The 24,094-nt window shown below is 45.6% G+C and overlaps 2 protein-coding genes across 2 annotated transcripts in view; one reads left to right on the forward strand and one right to left on the reverse strand.

Annotated features, from left to right (window-relative positions):
- Positions 1 to 7,850, reverse strand: part of fip1l1a (FIP1 like 1a (S. cerevisiae)) — a 13,534-nt gene extending 5,684 nt beyond the window's left edge. Inside the window, exons 1-10 of the mRNA XM_030372876.1 lie at positions 7,653 to 7,850; positions 7,214 to 7,259; positions 6,702 to 6,756; positions 6,461 to 6,582; positions 5,499 to 5,566; positions 5,308 to 5,397; positions 5,028 to 5,149; positions 4,521 to 4,606; positions 1,381 to 1,474; positions 945 to 1,077 (exon numbers count right to left, since the gene is read on the reverse strand). Of these exons, the coding sequence (XP_030228736.1) occupies positions 945 to 1,077; positions 1,381 to 1,474; positions 4,521 to 4,606; positions 5,028 to 5,149; positions 5,308 to 5,397; positions 5,499 to 5,566; positions 6,461 to 6,582; positions 6,702 to 6,756; positions 7,214 to 7,259; positions 7,653 to 7,713 (877 nt within the window). The 5' untranslated portion in view covers positions 7,714 to 7,850. The remainder of the gene's footprint in view (positions 1 to 944; positions 1,078 to 1,380; positions 1,475 to 4,520; positions 4,607 to 5,027; positions 5,150 to 5,307; positions 5,398 to 5,498; positions 5,567 to 6,460; positions 6,583 to 6,701; positions 6,757 to 7,213; positions 7,260 to 7,652) is intronic.
- A 347-nt stretch (positions 7,851 to 8,197) lies between these two features.
- Positions 8,198 to 24,094, forward strand: part of scfd2 (sec1 family domain containing 2) — an 86,400-nt gene continuing 70,503 nt past the window's right edge. The window contains exons 1-3 of the mRNA XM_030372615.1: positions 8,198 to 9,136; positions 9,219 to 9,387; positions 19,614 to 19,741. Coding sequence (XP_030228475.1) covers positions 8,323 to 9,136; positions 9,219 to 9,387; positions 19,614 to 19,741 — 1,111 coding nt within the window. The 5' untranslated portion in view covers positions 8,198 to 8,322. The remainder of the gene's footprint in view (positions 9,137 to 9,218; positions 9,388 to 19,613; positions 19,742 to 24,094) is intronic.

Below are 24,094 nucleotides of genomic sequence, written 5' to 3' on the forward strand. Positions count from 1 at the left end.
TCTTTGAAGATTCAGATACAGACACAGATGAATTTATTGATCCCAGAGGAAATTCTTATTTTAATCTTGTGGAGATCTGGTGGACAGGGGGAGCACCGGGGACTCTGCCAGCCTAGCTTACTGCATTACGAGAATGACTGAGGAGGAAGTCTGGAGAGGGAGAGAGAGAGAGAGAGAGAGAGAGATACCGCCAGAGGGATGCACATGGAGGGCATTATGCACACCTGTCCCCCACAAGTAGGACTGGCCCCCACACCAGTAAAAAAAACATGGACAGATGGACGATGCCGATTGGTCGGGTAAGAAGATCATCTGGCGTCACCCCTGGCCTCCTGACCTTGGACGTCGCCAGGTTTGTTTGCAGGACGGGGCAGCGTTGCGTTATTGCAGCTTGGTCAACACGTGGTCCCTTAGAATGCCGCTGGTCATTGACACAGCTGGCCAGAGTACGGTGTCTTCTTAAGGTCTACTGAAACACTGGGTTCACCTCAGAGTAAGATCCAAGCCCTACACCCCCAACCCACAGCCCAGCACCCCCAGCAAGTGACCTTTGACGAAAAGTTGCTGGGTGAATTAAACAGGCTTCCTGGATGAAAGAATGGGCTAAACCGGGGATATTTTAGGTGATATGTCTCTGACTCCCAGGCAAAAGGTTACTGATTCAATTCCCAACGTCATTACCCAACCTGTAATTGTCCTTGAGCAAGAGGCATGACCCCTACATGCTGCTTCTGCTCCTGCAGCTCTCTGGATAAAGGCGTCTACCTAATGGCTAGAACGTTCTTATAATGTCAAATGTTGATGCATAGTTATCGAGCTTTAGGGAAAGCAGAATCATAAGTTCACAATAATGAGCAAGCAACTGGGGATGTTTCTTGTTGAGTGTGTGCGTGTGTTTGTGAGTGTGTGTGTGTGTGGGTGTATGTGTGTGCGCTTGCACGTACGTTGCAGGAGGAGAAGCTGAGCACCAGAGCTGACATTGGGTAGGGGAGGGGGTAGAGGGGGCGGGGGGATGTTGGGCCGGAGGAAGGAAATCATCTTATTGGCCGACGAATCACGTGACGCCTCAGAGAGCACCTGCAATATATGAAGAGCTATTAATAGCCTCCATCACAAACACAGACACACACACATACAAACACACACGAAACACGCACACGCACACAGAGATGCATGCTGTAACCCCCCACACACACACATTTGCACACCCTTTCACCCCTAAACATTTGCCTATGCACAAGCATACAAAAGCATGCAGATGGAAACACACACACATACACACACACACACACACACACACACACACACACACACACACACACACACACACACACACACACACACACACACACACACACACACACACACACACACACATACCTGTTTGGCGTTTCCTCGGTTACGTCTGCGCCCTTCCTGCCTGCTGAGGGTAGCAGTTTGTCCTCCAATCACATCGATAGCGCCACTCCACCTCCTGTGGAGCGGTCCAACATTTAACACAGACCCTGAAGCAAACAAGACTCCCAAAATACAGCGGATGACTAACGACGAGTGCTGAACCATGGCATGGTATAACACCCCTTTTCTCCTCAGTCACCTTTACCTTGAAGCCTCCAACAAACCATTTCAGCGCACTACGTACAACTTTTTTTTTCCACAGTCTCCCCTGGAAGTCTCTCCACTGCAGGTCCATGAAGGCATTAGGACCTTGGTATCTGGGTCAGTCCCACAGGGTGCGCTTCACAAAACAAACCCCATCTCTGCCCCCCCCCCTCCCCCCCCCGGCCCCAAACCCCCATCGCCTGCACAGGCACCCAGATGGGACACGAAGCTCCTGCCGCCACCGGGATTTAAGATTGTTCGCTGCGGGAGTGTTGAAGGGAAAATGCGACCCTGGCAATAACAGGACACACACACACACGTGCAAACACACAAACAATCACACACACACACACACACACACACACACACACACACACACACACACACACACACACACACACACACACACACACACACACACACACACACACACACACACACACACACACACACAACCATATCCACACAACCACAGGAGACATTCTCTCACTCACATTATGTATATTTTGTATGTACTGTATTTTCAATTAGGCATGGCAGAATGTCATGACATTTCAGTTATGTACTATTCTACCACGCTGACCGATCAAACACTATACTGTTTAACCCTTATTCCCCACCTCCTTATACGTACTGTCTAACTTTGTCCGACGTCCAGTTGGAAGGGAATAATATTCCAATCATCAGAACACTGGATGAAAAAGTGATTTTGAGAGTAAGGAAAAGGCAAGGAGTCAATCAAACCAACCAACAATCCAATCCTTAACGACCCAATCACATTGCTGCTACATTATGTCCCGCCTACCTAGAAGACACACAACAGCATGGCTGCAGATAATTGTCCCTCATTGTCTTTAACCCATTATCTGCTTTTTGTTTAGCCCACTTTACCTTCTATTACCACGGCACGTCATGGTCTATTGAGGGGGGAGGCAAGAAGGAGGGAGAGCGCCCCATAGCAGCCCTGGCTGGGGGAGAGGAGTGGGGAGGTCAGCCTGGCTCTAAGGGACTTGGTAATGGCCTGGAAAGAGCTAATTAAACCCTATATTCATTAGCATACGCCAAAGACCCCCAGCAAACATGCCGAGCAATTATACAAAAAAGGAGGTATAGGTTAACATGAGAATTGGTGCGATTGGGGTTTGTGTGTGTGTGTGTGTGTGTGTGTGTGTGTGTGTGTGTGTGTGTGTGTGTGTGTGTGTGTGTGTGTGTGTGTGTGTGTGTGTGTGTGTGTGTGTGTGTGCGTGTCCGTGCGTGCGTGCGTGCATGCGTGCGTGTGTGTGTGTGTGTGTTTGAACTAGGGCACCTGGTCCATTAAGGTGGGGGAAAATATGAGCTGGTACTCTGTGCCATTAGCTAAGACGGCGAGTGTTCCCGTTAACGATTGTCGAGCTGTAATTGGGTTGTAAAACAAAACTGTGGAATCTCGTCAACCTCAGGCTCTAGTACACACACACACACACACACACACACACACACACACACACACACACACACACACACACACACACACACACACACACACACACACACACACCAACACGTAGACACCAGAAACACAAAAGCACAGACACACACACACACGCGCACACACACGTATGCATAAAGAAACACACAAACACACTCACATACACTCTTCCCTCAAGTAGAGGTAAGGAAGAAATCTGCCCACAAGAACTTCCTTTGATCGGGAGCAAGCCATATAATAGAAGAACAAACACAGAGACAACATTTTCTTCTACTAGGTCTGAAAAAAAAAAATATATATTTTATACCTTTATAGCTTTATGTTTCAACCATATCTCTTCTCTGGTGATATCTTTAGTGTGAATTTCACATTCATAGACACATTATGTATGGTATTAAATTGACTGTTAAAACATTTGAGATCTCCGGCAGAAAACCCAAATGCTGCTGCTTGAAAAAAACGCAATTCCGACAACGTGATTCTGAACGTAATCACCCGTCAAAAGAGTTAATGATGTAAGTGTGCGGATGGCGGGGCTCTCTGCTTGGTCGGTCTGTTTACAAACCGCCAGTGAGATGTGGATTTAAACTCAGACAGTGACGTGTGACAGTGTTTGAATCACTGCCTCTCTTTAAACACAAACCCACTGTCTGGTCCTATGAGTCCACCAGACTGTCCAACACACCAAGATACAACCGGCTGCCCAGTACATACTCTGATATGCAGATGTTTTCATCCAAAACGACATACAGACAATGGATTCAGATACGCATCATTAAGGAGGAGTTGTGGTGGGGGAAGCATGGATGTATATCCTGTATGACGTCAACCATTATCGATTGCAATCGAATTAAGACATTCAGTTCATGATATTTCTCTTAAATTGTGTTTTCTTTCAAACAAAACCAGAAGCTTAACAGATATTGATAATATATTATGTACCATCAATACAAAACAACAGATCACATGACAGCAGTACTGGGCCTTGAACTCCAGACTAGCTTGAGGACAGATAGATAGACATACTCATGGAGCCTTCGCTATCGCCGCCCCTACCCTCTGGAACTCCCTCCTTCTGGCCATCCGAAACTCTGATACACTCTGTTCATTCAAAAGTCGACTTAAAACCTATCTCTTCAGGACCACCTACAACATTTGACAAATCATCCTCCGCCATCTTCCACTCTCTCCCACTCTCTTAATGTGTTGCATATTGTTGTGGTGTTGTTTATTTTTTTTCCCTTTTGTGTGATCGTCTGTACTGTCTGTATGTATTCCTTTCTTATTTATAAAGCGTTTTTGAGTATTTAGAAAAGCGCTATAATAAACTGATCAATTATTATTATTATTATTACCGGTACTTTTACAACCACAGAGACAGACATAGTGACAGAGACAGAAGGATGGAAAGAGACTGGATGGGACCAGTTGATGTCAGTGTGTTACCCACCTCAGATCTGGTTGGTATACAGAGCATAATGAGGGACGATCAAACAGGAATTCTTTGTTTGCTGGGTCTGTACGCCCCCTCTGGACCTGAGTGGAATTACAATACAAGGGATTATTATATCAATGACGCTCCTCTTGCACCTTTTGAATTCACTGATTTGTACAGGAATTCAAATAATGTACTTCCTAGAGTACTTCCTTGCTTCAATTACAGTCACTCCATGTTGAGTGATAATACATGTCTGCTAAATGTTTTCTAAATTCTGAAGCAAACAAGCACATTTTACATCCCACACTACTGAAAATAGAAAAATGTTGTGGAGATAACAGCCATCAGTATCTACAGGTAACCGCTCAACCACCAATAGTTTACAACAATTTTGCTAAGAAATTGTAGCATACACTGCAACTTACGTTACAATTCAGGTCCTAAACTAGATCCCATCTCACACCCTGAGCTAAGCCCTACTGTACGCCAGCACGTTGCAGAGACAAACTTCGTCCATACCTTCATTCTGGAAGAAGCAGAGAAGTTCTCCCAACCTCCTCTGATTCTCCTCTGTTTCCCACAGTAGGCCTTCCAGGTGTCCTCATTAAAGCCGTAGTTAAAGTATTCTGAAATGTCGGCACCTGCACAAGAGCAACCTGGTGTTTTAATGCCAAAACGGACCCAATAGACCCATAAAAAACCCAGGCAGGATCAACAGAACAACTGAATTAAACCAAAGTAGAACCCGTAGGGGGGGACAACACAAGACCAGCAGAAAGAGGGGAGACCTACTGCTCACCCGGTTTCCTCCACGGTTTCTCCTCGATGTCCACCCACAGCAAGGGGATTCCCTGGACGTCGCCCAGGGCGTTCAGGTCCAGAGCCTTGGCTTTGATGACAATTAGGAGACAAAGGACAGTAGTAGTAGTGGTTGGTCAGAAAGATGGCAGTTTGGGTGTGGGAGTTGAGAATACACTAAGTACAGTGTACCTATAGGATTGGGCCTTCCCCCAGATCCAACAGTCAAAGATGTGGATCGAATTCCGTGAGATTTTATGCTGCGAAGACACACAAAATAAGGAATATATAGTTAAATGTCGTGAATACACCAAATCAGTCAGTCAAACAAATCAATCAGAGAATATAAATATCCAACAGCAAGACCCTTTCAGATGACCCTTTCTTATATTACATATATTACAAGATAAGTTTCTTGGTTGTTTGGTAAAAGTAACATAAATAGGCATTGTTTATGCATGTCATTTTATGTAAACATTAATGCAAGAGTGAAAATGACAGCCCTTGGTCTGTCATTCTTTCGAGAAGGGTGATAAAAGGGGAAACCTGTAAAATCTACAACATGTGACACCTTTGCCGTATGGTTATCACAACACTGGTAGAGAAACCGTTGGTGCGTATGAGATGACATTGCAGAGTGCGTGGGTTGTGAATTGAAACCCCTGTGCACGGACGACACCCGATGGGATTCTCAGTGAGAATAAATCACAACCCATCACAACACATCACATCTCATACATCAGGAACAATATCAGGAATATGGAAACACGCCGTTGCCCTAATGCTCTCAGGCAGGAAGGAGTTTGTTTTGATTTCTGCAAATTCTTCCTTTCGGGTAGAGTATGAACAGATAAATAGATAGTGAAAGAGAGAACAAGAGAGAGAGAGAGAGAGAGAGAGAGAGAGAGAGAGAGAGAGAGAGAGAGAGAGAGAGAGAGAGAGAGAGAGAGAGAGAGAGAGAGAGAGAGAGAGAGAGAGAGAGAGAGAGAGAGAGAGAGAGAGGATAGGTAGGTAGGTAGGTAGGTAGGTAGGTAGGTAGGTAGGTAGGTAGGTAGGTAGGTAGATAGATAGATAGATAGATAGATAGATAGATAGATAGATAGATAGAACACACAGATAGAACAGGAAAGCCAGAACCATGCTGTTCAACCCACGTGCATAACGATGAGGCTCCTGCATTTATGGTTCCTATGGTGACACAAACATCATTATCGTCATCATCATCATCTTCATTATCTTGGTTGCTGTCTTCCTCTGGGTTGTCTCCCTCTGCATTCTTATGAAGACAGGAACACAACACACAAACAACACGTAGACGGAGGTAATGCTATAAGCTCAACAACGGTCGATACAATGTAATTAGATTGCAAGTTATGGGTTATATGTGCACAGTACCTGCGTTTCCATCTCACCCCCATGATCCTTTGCAGTTTCATGTGCTGTGGCTGTGCTGTACATAAAATATCAATAAAAGTATAAAATAATATAGTAAAAAGTTAGGATCGGTTGAGATAGGCTCTGGTCGGGTGTTCATACTCAAATAACTCAGAGCATAATCACGTCTAGAACTTTAATTACTGCAAGGAATTATAGGACTGGTCGCTTTATTACTGCAGAACATCTTTAATTAAAAGAACCAAAAGGTCAATTTGAATTTATAATTCTATGTTGCATAATATGTGCAGCTAGAGAATGGAGTCAGGGAAGAAAGCCTGGAATTTAACTGTTGATGGTAAGCCACAAGCTCAGATATATCATGATTGGTTAGCGTGGGAACGGAAAAGAAAGCCGTTTTCTCCAAGCACCGATGATGGGTCCAACTAATATCAAAAACATTCACTTGAGATGTGATTATATTTGAAGTGAGAATTCATTAGGTAGACAGAGGGTTGCAGATAGGAACATACCAGTATATTATTTCCATTTCACCTGTATTATCCCTGGTTTCAATTCCTATGGGAGAAGGGCAATAAGAGTTTGATTGAATCTTTGTCTTATGTAGGCCTACCGATATAAGTCAATACAAATTTGTGAAGTGTCAGTGTGAAATAACAATAGGTCCAGTCAGTCACGATTGGTACTTTGCAATTTGGTTTTACAGCCAAAGAAACCTTTGAATGTATGAAGTATAGAATATAGTACATGTGTCCTTGCTTCTCCCGAACTTCTAAATAAACGTTGATTTTTCTGTTGCTTTGTTTGCATGCTGTTTTGCATAACTGAGGAACCTTTTGCCTCCATGTGGTCGGTGTGGCAACAGCTGTCAGCTGGACATGATGACTTTCTCTGCCCCGACCATATTTTCTTATGCAAAAAGCAGCAGGTGGGTTCAACTTCAGAACTCACCTTCATACAGCCATCCATCCTCTTCCTCCTCCCACATGTTGTCCAAATCCAATTCGGACATTGTAAAATCAAAATGTTATGTTTTGATGTGTATTGTTTGACGATTGTTAGATTAACAATCGTTAATTATGTTCTTGATCAAAATAAACCAAAACGGATTAAGAGGTCAATCAAGAGTTTAGCGCAACATGAGCGATTTGACAGTTAACGCCGTGTTTCTATGGGGACGAGGGAGTGCAACAGTCGTTTAACAGTTTACCTAAAGTGACACAATGAACATCAGTCGAATGAAGTCTTTATATTCACCCATTTCATGATTTACGTTCATGTTTTAATAAAAATCAGGAAATTCTGGTGTGATGGATATAATAATGATAATAATAATAAATATTTTTATATAGCTGCATCATATGAGTATAATTTATGGGAAAATATTGACCTGATTATCAGTATTATCAGTTGGTCTGAATCACAGCTAAGGTATGAGTCTGGATTGAGTGACAACTCGTTGGGCGTTTTCAAACCAATGACGTACATCTGTCGCGACGAGAAGCGGACACGTCACCACGGCGAGACTCTCATGTGTTATTGTTTTGGAATGCAGTTCATTTGACATAAATTACGTGTTTTGGGATTTCGTCGTGTGGGACACAATAACAGAAAAATTAAAATGTCGACCACCGAGCAGTTCACCATGTTCCCCGGTCAGATGTGGGAGAAAGTGCTTGCGAAAGTGAAGAGAGCTGTTGTGTTTATGGACGACAAGTGTGCCGAGAGTCTCCACTGGAACGGCGGTGCTATCACTTTGTTTGAAGCAGGAGCCCTTAATGTTAAACAGTTTTCCAGCTTTGAGTCCAGTGGGGAAAACGAACCAAAGGCTGTATTTGTGGTGAGCACATTGCTGAAAGGTAGAACAGTCGACATTATCAAAGACATCATATCCCTTAGTCACTTTCAGTATTGCGTTGTGTTCACCACCGTTGCCCATTCTGTTCACCTGCTTGCTAACAACGTTAGTGTCGAGTTGGAAGGAAAGCCTGTGTTTGAGCAGCTGGAAGAGAAGCTCTGTGAATGGATGGGCAACATGAACTACACGGCTGAGGTGATGCAAGCCCCAGTGGTCTTCGCTCCCGTCTCCCAGCAGCTCCTCCTGGCCCCAGCCTTCGCCCACCTGTTCCCCTTGCTTCCTCCTGACCTAGAGTTGATTAATGCCAAACGTCCAGAGAAGAAGCGGTTTGGCAACATCAGCGACGTGGACATGTCCTCACTGCCCACGAATCTACAGATAGAGATAAAGTCCCTCGCCTCTGCCCTGAACTCCCTGTTTGAGACCACCTGTACGAGGGAAGAGAGCTTCGCCGTTGGTCCCATGAGTCGCCTCATCGCGGCGGAACTCACCAACCACTCCCAGGCGAAAAACCGTCGAAAAACAGCCCCCAATAAAGCTTCAATTATCTTTGTTGACAGAACCATGGATCTAACAGGTGAAGTCTTATAGATGACAGATTTCTGTCTTTTCTAATCTGTAGTTTATCTTTCGTCCTCAAATGTCTTTATTCTCTCCAGGCGCTGTTGGTCACCACGGCGACAACCTGGTGGAGAAGATTCTGACAGTTCTTGATCTCCTACCGGGTCACGCCACGGACATCCAGGTGGACATGATGGAACTGACCAGTCTCCATAGTAACAAGCTCTCTCAGGGAACCGTGGCTCCCGGCTGTCTGGCTCAGACCCCGTGAGTGAGACATCCCATCACTAAACACATGCAGGGAAACCCATTTCTTCAAGGTTTTTAACACATTTTCATTAATCACAATCACAGACCCTCGTTCAGATCTGAGTAAACCAACAAACACTAAGCCAGAAAACCCAGTGGGAACAAGAATACATTTTGAGATGGTAGACATTTGGATTGAGGCAGACATTAAGCAATTGAGAAGTAAAGCAAATAGAAGAGCTGGTCATTATATCTCCAAACTGCCAACAAATTCAGGTTGAAGTTGCTTTATTATATGATTATATGATACGGTATTAAAGGACCTGGATACATAACTCCATAAGTCCATATGTCATCAATTCAACTACTGTTCCAAACTGTCCCTCCTGCCACAAAATATGAATATTCAGTGGGTGAGCCCTTCAATCGGAATTGTCTGTGGTGAACCCCCCCTTCCGCACCCCATTGTTGTTAGTTTTGGTCATGTGAGTTGACTACAGTCTCAAAATACAATACTGTAGAATTTGTGAAAATTCTATCTAAGACTGCTGTTTTTCTGTCTGATGATTTGAAACACCTTGACGCGTATCTGTTTATACATTATAAGGAGAACATTGGTGGTTCCCGGAGAGCGAGCAGGAACAGACTGTGTCATGAGACCTTGTGTTGGAGTAACACTGCATCCAAGGAGGTGCAGACAGTACTAGGTATTAGGGTTTAGTGGGCTGTGACTAGTGGCAGGGGCCAAGGAGATGGGGCAGCTCTGAGTGTGATGGTGGTTGCACGTGCTCGGGCTCATTCAGAACAAATCAAGCATTTGCGGCGATTAGCGCAAACTGCTGCGGCGCTGTGGGAGGGTCACTTCATGGCTCATTTGTGTGACGTCATGTTGTGAACCTTAACCACCTCACCACAACAACCCTAATGGCAGGGCTGTACAGGGCTGAAAAGGACAAAACGGTAGCGATCAGTCTCTCTTCCAACTTCACAGTTGTTTGGTATACATTGGTATGCTACACTGCTAACTTTAGGTGGTTAACAAGGTTTTACTTCCCTTGGGCATCTTTTGGTTTGACGGCCAGCTTACGTGATTGGCCACTGCAACGTGACGTCGGGTTGCATTTTTTCCAAAGGTTGATTCTGTTTACAATTTTCGCTACAGGCCGCTGCGTCTTTTTCCGCAACAGCATGATGCCCCCTGCGCCACAGATTAAACACACTAGCACCATGACAATTAAGCGTTGAACTGGTGTTTTCACCGCAACGCCTGATTTGGTCTGAATGATAGTCCACCACTATGCACAGATCGTGTGCTCCATTCCTCCTGTTATTCCTTAGAGACACTATCAAGAAAATACTTTTACCAAGGCTTCCTTGTGTGTGTGTGTGTGTGTGAGTGTGTTTGTGTGTGTGTGTGTGTGCGTGTGTCTAACTATTGCATCAACGGAAAGGGAAACATGAGATGGCTAAGGACTTTGGAGGTAGGATAGCGTTGTATATTGTAAAACAATGGTCAACGGAATAATCAGCCAACTATCAATGTATTCCCCTCAAAGATATTGGAAACAACCTTTTGTAATGCAAAGAGTTGATTATTTTTAGTTTTCATGAGTTTTGTGTTTGTTAGTATTAGCAAGTGATTAATATTTCGCAATCACAGGTTATCGTCTTTCTTACTAAAATATTGTTCAAAATTAGAATCATAATCAGAAATAATCTAAAACATGCAATTAATTTATAGGTTGTTCCAACATTGGCATCTGTTATTCATCTTTAGTACTGATCTTCTCCTGCACAGCTCCTGTTTTGAGTTCTTCATTAACTGTCCGGAGTGTGTTAACCAGAGCCCCTCCTCCTCCTCCTCCTCGAGGACTCCTCCTACAGAACGTTTCTTTACGCCTCAAAACAGTCTTTAACTGAACCCTAACGGTTCCACACCCAGCTATGTGGTCTGCTATTGTTGACCCATGAATTATTTTCTTTACTAAATCCAACTCAAATACTTGCATGAAATAATATTGTTGACTTGATCGGTCTCAGTATTATGTACGTTGTTGGCTAAATGTCCTTTTTAATGGCCGAGATCAAGGAGGAACTTCCCAAAGTGGAAGGTTCTAAACCTATGATTCATGGAGTTGTTTTTAGAGCAGCCCTTTGCATGTTTTGATTGGTTTCGTGGTTTACACTAGCTAAAACCTTGTAAGTATTAGGTTTAGCTCTATAGTGAACCTTTAGTATAATATTTCCCTCTGTAATTCCAGGAGAATGCCAGGATATTATCATAGGTTACTTTGTAATTCTGTGTACTTTTAGACACAGGGGTGGTCTCCCCTCTAGAGACCCCACACTTGCTGCAATTACACCAGTATGGTCTTTCATAACCTGCTGGGAATTAGGCTGAACCATAACTTTCACTTACCCGGGCAAATGAGAATCTGTCTGGGTGTGTGTCTGTGTCTGTGGGAGTGACATGTCGTTTTGTTGTTCCAAGAGGCTTCATTGCTCTGCTTTTATCTGCCAGCTAGATAATGGTGAATTTCACTGTAGCGCACATGTGCTGAGGTTGAATGAAAGCGACAGTGGGAGGGCTAGTTTTGTGTCAGACTGTTTTTTGTGGTCTTGCACCTTCCTGCCCAGTTTGTGTCATGTGCTGTGCTTGACTGCACCCCCCCATCCCCTCCCTCTTTTGGTCCGGGGCGACCCATATGAACACCATTGGCAGAAGGCAGCAATCCTGTCCCAGACTCTCCCAGGGGCCTCTCATCTGGCTGCCACAGGCCTCTGTCCTGTGGTGAGTATGGGGCGTGTGCATGTGGGCAGAGACCAGCGCGGGTGGCCGAGGTGTCCTGGCCTCAGACCAATGGGTCTGGCCTTGGGCCCAGACGTTCTGCTGATCTCTGGCCAGATCCAGGCAGCCAACAAACCACATTCGGCACCAAGAAAACAGTGCAAGTATGCCACCTCTGCACATACGTAGCTACCGAGCAAAACACAGCGAAAACACACACCTATTTCTGTCCCGACCAGTGAGGAGGAAAATGAGAGAGGGTGTGCCGCGGAAACACACACTTATTCCAGCGTCGGCTTCATGGGAAAGTCGTAAAACAGAGAAGGAGATATGGCCAGTGTAACAAGCAAAAAGAGACTGACAAAATGATAGGCGGCAAAGCAGAACGAGTTTGGGTTCTGCTTCTGTCCCTCTGAGAGGAAAGCACCGTATTTTAAAAGAGGAGACATATTTCATTCCCCTGCGGTTTCCTGCTGTCCCCAGATATTGTTTCCGACGCTATACTTAGTCTGTCAGAATGTCAGGCAGAGAGAATGCTGTGATCGTGGGCAATGGCACAAACAAATGAGAGAAAACCCGAGGCGAATCCTTCATTAAATAAAACGCAAACAAAGGGACTCCTTTTTGGTGGGCGACTGGTTCCCACAGTGGTCTGTGCGTGGGTGATATAAATACGATGGGAGAAGGTTTGTTTAATCCGGGGGGGCAGGCGTTTGGTTGATCAGTGGTATGCAGGATATTGATATTGGCCAACAAATGGCTTCCTGAGACACATATTGAGCTTGGCTGTTAAGTTTTCCATGTTAAGGTTTCTCATTCCATGTCAAGACGCGGGCAAGTTCAAACATGTAAAGAAATGGCAGCATAATGATGATAATAATAATCACAACAATAACAGTGTAATGATTACCATATTTGTAAAAACTTCATAGAGAGGCTAATTGAGGCGTTTTACAAAGTGCTTCAACTCTATACGGAAAAAACAACGACCCAACAAAAATGCGGTAATTCTAATAAAAACGAATGTACTCAAAGTTCACCAGATGTTCAGTATGTATGAAAGGCCTGACTGTAGACTTTGTAGGTAGGAAACATCTGCCCTGTTTAGTCTCTGATGAGACTCCTAACTGCCTGATCGTCTCTCTATCTGCTTCTTTCCTCACAACAAGGTATTTCCTCCCCTCCCTCATCCTCCCTCCTTATCTGGTGTAGATAGGAGCTCACAGCACAACCAGCAGTACGCCATCTTGATGATAGCCTCCAGTGGCTTTGATCCCTCAAGCCCCCCTTCTCATTTTTTTTCTGTCTTTCCTCCTCTTTTAAAAGAATGAATAGCGCCCGAGCTTTCCTGAATTCAGACTTTGTTGAAGTGATGGACAACAAGATCTTAAAATATTCAATAACCATTACTTATGATAGTCATGTATCCAATATATACATGTGTATGTGTTAGATGGACTGAAATTACCTGTTTGCATTAGATTTCATGGAACATAATTTTGTGATGCTTAATAAACACCTTGATAATCCCTAGTTCCATATTAGGAAGGAAATCACAGATTCGCTCTTGTCCATCACTTTATATTAATTACCATAGACGGAAAAGTGCTGATGCATTTAAAGAAAATATTCGAAGGAAGTGCTAAAAATATGCCTACCCCCTGTATACACACACACACACACACACACACACACACACACACACACACACACACACACACACACACACACACACACACACACACACACACACACACACACACACACACACACACACCCCTGTGTCTTGGCGTCCTGGCTTCTATTTGAAGTGCAGTAAACAAGGCAATGAAGAAACAAGGCCTCTGTACTCACCCCTCCCCACTCTTCATTACCCTTTATTCATTTCCTTCCTCTCTCTCCTCTGTCCTACAGTTTACTGTCACCTCTCACTCTACTCTCATCTCCCACGTTCTCTTTCTCTCTTTCTTCACTCTCACCTTCTCTCCCTCTCTCTACTCTTTACTTTGTCCCCTCTCTTCCCACTCTAAATCTTCTCTCTCTCAAGATTCAGTGGGCTTTGTTGGCATGGAAAATGCCTATTTACATCGCCAAAGCACAAAAGTTAGATAAGATGCAACATAATTATAATCAAATAACCGTGCTAAAGATTTAAAACGTTTAATTAATTCGTCTATACAATGTTTTCAAACGAATAATAAAACAATATAATGAAAACTCTCTCTCTTCCTCTCCCTCTCTCTCTCTGCCTCTTTCCTCTCCCCCCCTCCATGTGCCCATAAATCTGCTGGGTCGCTGTGTCCCGTCCCTCTTGTCAGAACACCCTGTAGCGGGCTGCCTCCGGGTGCTGGTGTTTAGGTCCAGATCGGCCCCAACCCCCCACCCTGTGTGGGGGGTTGGGTCATTTGCTCCTCCAGGGTCATGTGGTTCTCTGCTGGGATGTGTACAGTTAGGACCTTCCTGTGTTCTGCCTCCCCAAAAAGAAACTTTGCCAGTGTGTGTCCTACATTATGGAGGTGTTAAAAAAAGTTGGAATTATTGACTATTTCAGTCTTTGAGCCGATGCTATTATTGAAAGAGCCTTTTGGGGAAAAAGGTGATTATTTAGATGCATGTCATAAGTGAGCAGCCAGGCGATTAGCCAACTTGCTCAGGGATGCCTACAAGTAGGCTCCAGACATTGAGGATTTAAAATAGTGCCTTAAGGAGTCACACCCCTAAGCACCTATTCTGTTCTTCTCTAAAGGTGTGTGTCCGTAAGAGTGGGAGAGATGGAGATAAGAAACTCAGATTCCCACTCAGATTTATAATACTGGAGAGGTGATGACGTTTAAGAGGAAGCAGGATAGTCTAGTCTAGGGGAGTGTTTGACTCACAGTGGTTCTTGGTTTGAGCCCAAATGTCTGCACTGCTAAAATATAGTAAACGGTACTAAATGTGAACTAAGTCCTTCTCTCCATCATCGTCCCCACATCAGGAAGTGCTTAACGCTGGTAGTAGAGCGGCATGTTGACCGAGGAACAAGAAACGCTGTCAAATAATCAGGATGCATGAGCGGTGACTCAAGATACATGAGGGGAGCACTAAATGATGGGATGTTTAAGTGCCCTACATCCTCCGTGACCGTCTGCCACGCGATTGGCTCCTTTATTTGTGGGTAGTTGGTGTTAGTATTTGTGTGAAATGTTCATATGTGTGTGTGTGTGTGTGTGTGTTTGTGTGTGTGTGTGTGTGCTTGCGCGTGCTAGCCAAAAAAGTTAAAGAATGGTGGGGGTTTTGAGGCTGACAATGCAGGACCCCTGAGTCAGACCCAAAATGTTTCTCTGCTGCATCACGCTTCCAGGAACAAAAGCCCCCTCCTCGCCCTCCTCCTCTCCACTCTCCCCTTCCCCTGACCCTCCTCGCCCACCTCCTCCAGCCCCGTAGAGTCTGTTCCAACAACAGTATGATTGCCAGCTCCCTCACACTTTCACTGCTAAGACACAACGTTGGTCCATGCGTCCAACACTCGCTGCCTTAACTGCCTCTTTATGGCCGAGCAGCCATTACACATCTGGCTGAGTTTAGCTGGGCTTCGACAACACACATGCACTCACCCACACACACGCAGACACACACACTCACTCCCCTTCTCACACAGAAACACATGCTCATTCACAGTTACACACACACACGAAGAGACACACACACACACACACACACACACACACACACACACACACACAGCGCGCGCACTCGCACACAGAAACACAGAAACATGCACTCCCTCAAAGTACACACCCACAGAATTTGGCAAAAAAAGGGCCAAATGGGAGGGTGGAGAGGAGATCTCCACAGTGCAACAGCGCCTCCTAAGGGTTGCAGAGGGTAAGATCCACTCGGCTCCCTCACTGACTCTTGTGTTTCAACACATAGCATGTTAGTATGGAAAAAAACAGCCCCCCCCCCCTTCCTTTAAGTCCCCTTCCGCTGCGCCTCTAGTAGAGAAGATAGTCAACAAGGAGGTCGGGGAGCTAGAAAGCCTGTGTCAAACCCTGCCAATGTAAACTCTCACCCCTCATTTCAGCACTCACCCCCTACACCCTGAGCCCACCCTTGACTGAGCAAATGGCCTGCGGAAAGCAGCAGGGGTGAGGTGTGGGTGAGGGAGAGTGTGGGTGGAGGTGTTGGCTTGGGAGGTGGGGGGTGCAGGGTCTGCAGGGGGCCAAATGAGAACCATATTTCAGCTCTGCTCTGTTTTTAGTACAGCCCCTGCGTTTCATGCACACACACACACACACTCACACACACACACACACTCACACACACACACACACACACACACACACACACACACACACACACACACACACACACACACACACACACACACACACACACACACTCTGCCGAGATGCACACGCACACGGATTATGCACAATTCGAGCTACGTGCACGGCAGGAGACAATCTCCTGTCGGGCACGCGGCGCGCGACCAAGGTTGTTGAGACCTGGCATTTCAACAACGCTAGTTATGCGTGTGTTTACGGTGCACTTGATTGCAGCACCCCAAACTGCCTCCTACCCTGCTCCAGGTTGGGGATGTGTCTCTTGGGGATATGTGTCTTCGGGATTGGCGTCTTAAAGATTAGCAACCAAACGCTATCTCTGACACAACAGCGCCATTTGCGCTGTCACAACAATTCTCCCAGCTGCAGGTCTCTCAGCGTGTCCTGTTTACGAGCCCTAATCCCGGGGGAAGTAAACTACTATGACAGGTTAACTTCTCAACACTACATTTGTTTGCTCTAAATATGTTTATAGTTTGTGTTCCTGCCGGTCTTAGGAACTTAGCGAAGGAGAGCTGTGACGCCATCTTTCTCATTTATTTTAAAGCGTCACACTCGTTAACAGTCGCCTCACCTCTCTGTTCCCATTTCTGCCTATTAATTTGTGTGCTTTTAAATTGTATGCTTTTCATGTTTTGTTGTGCTTTTCATTACTATCTGCTAGTTTTTTACCCTTATGTTTTCTGTCCTATTAGGCAAAGTGTTTTCAGTATTAACAAAAGCACTACATAAATAAAGTGTATCATTATGATTGTTATTGTTATTATTAAGAGACTCTGTGGGAGCTGGGCTTTTGGCTGTGTAGTGTGTGGGGGTTGTGTCTGGTTTAGCATGGTTCTCTTGGCTGTAGGGGCCGGTGGTTGTGTTTGGTTTAACATGGTTCTCTTGGCTCTGGGGGCTGGTGTTTGTGTCTGGTTTAGCATGGTAATCCTGGCTCTGGGGGCTGGTTGTTGTGTCTGGTTTAGCATGGTCATCTCGGCTGTAGGGGTTGGTGGTTGTGTCTGGTTTAACATGGTAATCCTGGCTCTAGGGGCTGCTGGTTGTGTCTGGTTTAGCATGGTAATCCAGGCTCTAGAGGCTGGTTGTTGTGTCTGGTTTAACATGGTAATATTGGCTGTAGGAGCTGCTGGTTGTGTCTGGTTTAGGATGGTTCTCTTGGCTGAAGGGCTGGTCGTTTTGTCTGGTCTCAGTGTGACTATGGCTCGCAGCCCAAAGCAAGCCCTTCTCCTCCCTGTTGAGCCCCGGCCCAGCGTCTGCAACAGATTACATCTGAGATTGAACACATGGCAGTGGTTAGAGAGAGAGAGAGAGAGAGAGAGAGAGAGAGAGAGAGAGAGAGAGAGAGAGAGAGAGAGAGAGAGAGAGAGAGAGAGAGAGAGAGAGAGAGAGAGAGAGAGAGAGAGAGAGAGAGAGAGAGAGAGAGAGAGAGAGAGAGAGAGGTGACAAATAGTGTATCTGTCAGAGAACCCCTTCAACCTTGTCTCCCTACCTCTCCTCTCCTCCCATTGTCTTCTCCTCCTTTCCTTAGTCTGTTTGCCCGTATTCCCCCCCTCCTTTCCTCCTGCAGACAGAGGTGGAGCACTGGGAGGAGGTGGCCTATATGTTGCAGTATTTGAAGCTGGGTGCATAAAGCAGAATAAATAATGTTGTGATGGTCATCTGCATGACCCATCAAAGCCTGTGACAGGGGCGAGATATCAGAGAGCGAGATAAGGAATGTGATCGCATTACTAGCTCAGGAAGCCCCGCCTCTTTGATGAGACGGTGTGTCACTCTGGGATACTAACGGGAGATGAACCAGACTCCAGACACCAGCACATCTTGCTAGCTCTCCAAGGAGACGACTTCAAGGTGGCTCCAGTACCCCAGGCAGATGTTGGCAGACTCCTCCCTTCCTCCATCTCCACCAGCTCCACCTTGTCTCCACCCCACCACTTTCTCTTCCTCTTTTCCTCTGCCACCTCCTCCTGCTGCTTTCCTCCACCCGTCCACCGCCTCCTGCTCTGTTCCTCCACCCTTCCTCCTCCTCCACCACCCTTCTACCTCCACCATCTCCTCCTCCCTTACCCTAGGATCTCCTCCTCCCACCACCTCCACCACCTTCTCCTCCTCCCTCCCTCCTCCTCCAGCCCAGCTTCCCATTAGAGATGGATTACGAATGAATGAGTTTCATAACCTTGTAGATAGTCGATAGAATCTCTGTGTGGAGATGCTATCAGCTACAGACGTCATTAGCATCTGTGTCCTAACAGATATGATAATGGAGCGGAGGGGAGGGGACTAAAATGGGATGCGGAGGAGAACATTCCCCGCTCAAATCTCCACCCAGGCACACACACATACACACAGACGCACACACAGGGTGAGTTGCAACAGTTCTCCATGTCCCCCCAGTGATAGTTTCCGGCTCTTCCTGTGGGAGATGGGGTGACGGTCCACCCAGTAAGACCCCCTACGGAGAAGACAGGCATTTTAATCACATCCATGCTGTTTGTCTGGTGGTGTTTACATGTTGACACACACTCAGACTCTAAGCTAACACGGCAACAACAAGCCTATTATTTGACCTGCTACCACTGCAGACAAGGGTGAAAGTGTACTGTACAAGCATGTGTATATATAATCAGATAATTGGGGATACTTAGTCTCTGTCATTCCTTTTGGTACATTCTGAATGTATGAAGTGGACAGGATAGTTGTGGTAAGGGTCTTCGCCTCCCAGATTAAAATGGACTCTGTTTGATCACTAAATCCCCCAGTCTGGGGAGTTGGATGCATTCCCCCCTACCTGCTCCTTAATAACCTGCTCCTGACTTCACTGTCAATCACTTTGGATAAAGTAGAAAAGTATTTGAATGTCATTTCACATTTCCCCCCTCCAACTCAGTAGGCTTGTCCTCTTTTTTACGTCAATCCATCATTTAAAATAGTATTTTCTATCAAATATAATATAGTATATTACCGGTATGTAATTTCGGCAAGTTGCTATCGTCTATACATGCACAATTCGAGTGGACAGTTCAAGTCTTTGAAGGTACCACCATACAAATGAAGTTTATATATTATTCTATAAATTATATGATTTATTACCACATGATTTAAAGAATAACCACCACTCCCTCCCCCAGCTCGTCCCCTGCTCGGGAGCTGTGGGAGGCCATGTTGAACAGCAAGCAGAAGGCGGCCATGATGGAGGTGCGTCGACACCTGGTGGAGGCCGCCAGCAAGGAGAACCTGCCAATCAAGATGAGCATCGGTAAGCTCCTCACACACACGGACACGCACACTCTCAATATCATAGGTGTGTGTGCGATACAGGTGTGTTCTAGCACTATGGGTGTGTATGAGTGTGATTGGGATCCAGTTGTGTGTGTGATGGTGATACAGGTGTGTATGATTTGGACGCAGGGGAGTGCGTGTGTCTGTGGTACATGTAGCGGTGGAGGTGCGTCATCAGTTCACACTTTGCTAACTTTTTGAATAATCTCTGCTCATGTCATTTAATGGATGTTTAATCATTTAGGAATCATTTGGTATAATTTAATAAAGTAAAAAAAAATTATATAACATTGTATACAGCAGTCATACTCAAGTAGCGGCCCGCGGGCCTTTTGTGGCCCGCGGGGGGTCTATTAATGGCCCTCGAGCTGTTTTGAAAAGTTTTTTTAATTATAAAAAAAAAAAAATCGTGCTGGGCGCTCTTATTTTGAAACCGCGCGCCGCGATCTCAATACGAGGCTGGGGTTTGCAACGATAAACAGATAGCACTCCAGCCCACAGACCGCTCCAGCCCTCCCAAACTCGAGGCAGACAGTCCATCTCAGCAGCAGTCAAGGCCGATTTAGGGTCGTTTTAGACGCAGAGACGTAAGCACGTAATTTACACAAGGGACTTGTTTTAGACAAGTTTTGATTTACGGTTCCTTTAAGGTTCCTTAAGGATTGCGCGTGTTGCAAGGGGATTCTCCGCCAGAACAGTAGGGGGAGCAACGAACGAATCTGTGGGCGTTGAAGTGGAAATCGCTGGCTTGTTTATATTTATAATTATCATAATTCGTTCTTGTGTTTTCTTCTTCTTCTTCTTCAAAATTCTTCATTCGCTTCTGTCACGGCCTTTTAAAAATGGCGCTATTATGCTGTAAAACCGTAAATGTGAGACTCCTGAAAGGATGTGGTTAGCTGGCCAATCACAGTCTTTGCGAGCTGCGTAGGGCCGTAGTGTTTTAGTCGCATAGTCAGGAATTTTGGCCGACGCACTTAAGCACGTAAGGGGGGATATTTTACCGCGCAAGGGGGGGTTATGTATCTTAAGTGCTTACGCGTTACGTCTAAAACAGAGCATATATCGGCCTCAGTCACACGTATACCGACCGGCCCCTTGAAGCACTGAAAAAAAAATTTGTGGCCCCTCATCATTTCTACTTGAGTACCCCTGGTATACAGTGTTATTGTATTGTCATATCCTAATACACACTTTTGTAGTTTGTTGAATGACAATTAAAATGATTTATCCTTCAAATGTAAATCATATATCAGTGTCAATGTAACCTGTTTATTTTTAGTTCATGAGCAGATGCGACACCTGAAGTTATAATGTTGAAAGACTATGTTTTGTAAGTCTGTTTTGTGCGCGTACCACTGTCCTTACTTTATAGAAACACCACAGTGCCCCCTAAGGACAACAGCAGTCAGCGCACCACTTTCTGTAATAGCATCTGGCCACAGAGGAAATGTTTAACACATGTTCACACACACACACACACACACACACACACACACACACACACACACACACACACACACACACACACACACACACACACACACACACACACACACACACACACACACACACACAGACACAGACACACGAACAAACAACAGTACTCTTGGAAAGCTTTTGTTGTTTGTAAATGACGCAGAAGGGGGCTGATTTGAGGGGTATAAAGTACGTGTAGTCACGCAGATTAGAGTACATGATGTGCTAACCCCCACCGTCCGGCTCTTTACCTGAGGAGCTCCTCCTGACTCACAGACACAGATAGATGAATCACATGGAGGTCGTTACGCTCTCAGACGCACACACACAGGCATACTAGGTAAGACACACGTACACTCATTTAAGCACTCACATACACACAAACACACTCATTTAAACATACACACATAAAGGCATACTCATTTAAACACACACACACACACACACACACACACACACACACACACACACACACACACACACACACACACACACACACCACACACACGCGCGCACACACACACACGGGGTTCATATACGGGTTGCTAGGGGAGGGGGTCTTTGGGAGGGGTCTGGTGGTCCCTGGACGTCTCTAAACTCACTAAAGGTTAGGCTCTCATCTGTCTTACCAGGCAGGTTGTGATGTCTATTGGGGTGTCTCTCTCTCTCTCTCTCTCTCTCTCTCTCTCTCTCTCTCTCTCTCTCTCTCTCTCTCTCTCTCTCTCTCTCTCTCTCTCTCTCTCTCGCTCTCTCTCTCTCTCTCGCTCTCTCTCTCTCTCTCTCTCTCTCTCTCTCTCTCTCTCTCTCTCTCCCTCTCTCTCTCTCTCTCTCTCTCTCTCTCTCTCTCTCTCTCTCTCTCTCTCTCTCTCTCGCTCTCTCTCGCTCTCTCTCTCTCTCTCTCTCTCTCTCTCGCTCTCTCTCGCTCTCTCTCTCTCGCTCGCTCTCTCGCTCTCTCACACACGCACACAGACACACACACACATACACACACACTCACAAACACACCGAGACACACACACACACACACACAGACACACTGCGAGACACCGACACACAGCCCCAACCCCCCATATGTATCCCATCCTTCACTCCCCTCCCTCCCTCCCTCCCAACCCCACCCCACCTCATCGCTCGCCCTCTTCTACCCTTTTCTCTTTATTAAGACGACCTGAAGCACAACCGAGTTAAACCCAGGGCTTTCAATAAATAACCGTCCCCCACTGCACCCCTGCCCCCCCCCCCCCCCCAGTACTGCCCTCTCTCTCACTTCTAAAGTAAAGCTGGACTTTTCCAAATATAAATCACATTCCCATAGCCTTTCTGGAAGTAATTTGCCGTGTGTAGACTCACAACGCGTCCCTCAACCGATAGGAAGCTTTTATGTATTCTTATACCGTATATATTTTCATGTCGTGTATATTTTTTATATATTAAATGTGTGTATTTTTATTGATGTACTTGTGAGACCGAGCTTCACTTTGTTTTGATCTCCCGATGATGAGATGATGGAGCGAGAGAGAAAAAAAGAATAATTTCCACCACCCTGAGAATGTCCTGGTGAAACACATTCTCACACAATCACACACTGATGAAACTCCCTCTGTCTGCGAGTGTCTGTGTGTGTGTGTGTGTCTGTGTGTACGTGTTGTGTGTGTGTCTGCTGACATTAATCGAAGTTGGTGTGTCCAATCTTGTGTTTGTGTGATTGAGTGATTTGTCAGTGTGTATGTCAATGTGAGCGTAGAATAAGTTAAGTTTGTGTGTATGCTTGGAATAAATTCAGTTTCTATCTACTGTGTGTGCATGTGGGAGTATGTGTGGGTGAGTGTATGTGTGTGTGTTCATGAGTGAGTGTGTCTGTGTGTGTCCGTCTGTGTGTGAGTGTGTATAATGGGCGCTCATAATAGCAACTATGTGAGACGTGTTGACAGGTTCTGTGTAGTAGAGAGCGTGTGGCCCTAATGTCCCAGGTGCATTCTGGGAGTTTGACAGCATAGTGGAACTGACTGTAGGCGATGCCTAATCATATCTACCTCTCCAAGAGGACATTTGGATTTAACTAGTGGAATATTTTACTCTGTTATTATTATATGAAATCTTGTTATTGAAGTGTATTCTCCTCTCTGAATCACTCGCATTACTTTAAAGTGAATCACACTTGAAATACAGTGAGGGTTGAACAATTAATTGGTTCAACCCCCACAACCCTCACAACCCTCACTGGCATACTAATCATATTGTAACAATCATCCAAGCCACAAACTGTTGTCCAATCACAATGAGTTGTTTATGTTATGTTTATTTCTACCACGAGATTAACATTACATATTACTGACGTAGTAATAAGAGGCGTTCTCTCTCGGTTAAAGAAAGTCGGTCGGTCATCATCACCCACGCACACCTGCTTTCCAACATGTGCAGCGTGGATACACACTGCCTGGCTCACATCAGTGGATCAAGTCATTTCCTCTTCCCTCTGCCAATCATGTCGAGTTATGCCAGAAGATTCTTTCGAATCAGAGGCCACACGTGTACACACTCATTTATACAGTCGGCATAAACGCATGCATGCAAGCACACGCGCACCCACAGACATGCACGCGCAGACGAAGCAAATTCATGTGTCTGCCCTCATTAAACATCTTTTAATGGTTGCACTTTAACGCGAGTCTCGGGTTCCTCACTGTTCTGCTGTCCTCCGGCTGCTCCACGCCGAGCTGTGTGGACTCTGGTGTGTTCTGGTGGGCTCTGCAGGGCCACGGTCATAAATAACCCACCCAGGACCCCCCCCCCCCCCCCGCTCCGGTCCACGCTCTGACATCACCCTGCTCTCAGCCCAGGATCCCGAGGC

The sequence above is a fragment of the Gadus morhua genome, chromosome 12 (assembly GCF_902167405.1).
Source record: "Gadus morhua chromosome 12, gadMor3.0, whole genome shotgun sequence".
Classification (NCBI taxonomy): Eukaryota; Metazoa; Chordata; class Actinopteri; order Gadiformes; family Gadidae; genus Gadus; species Gadus morhua.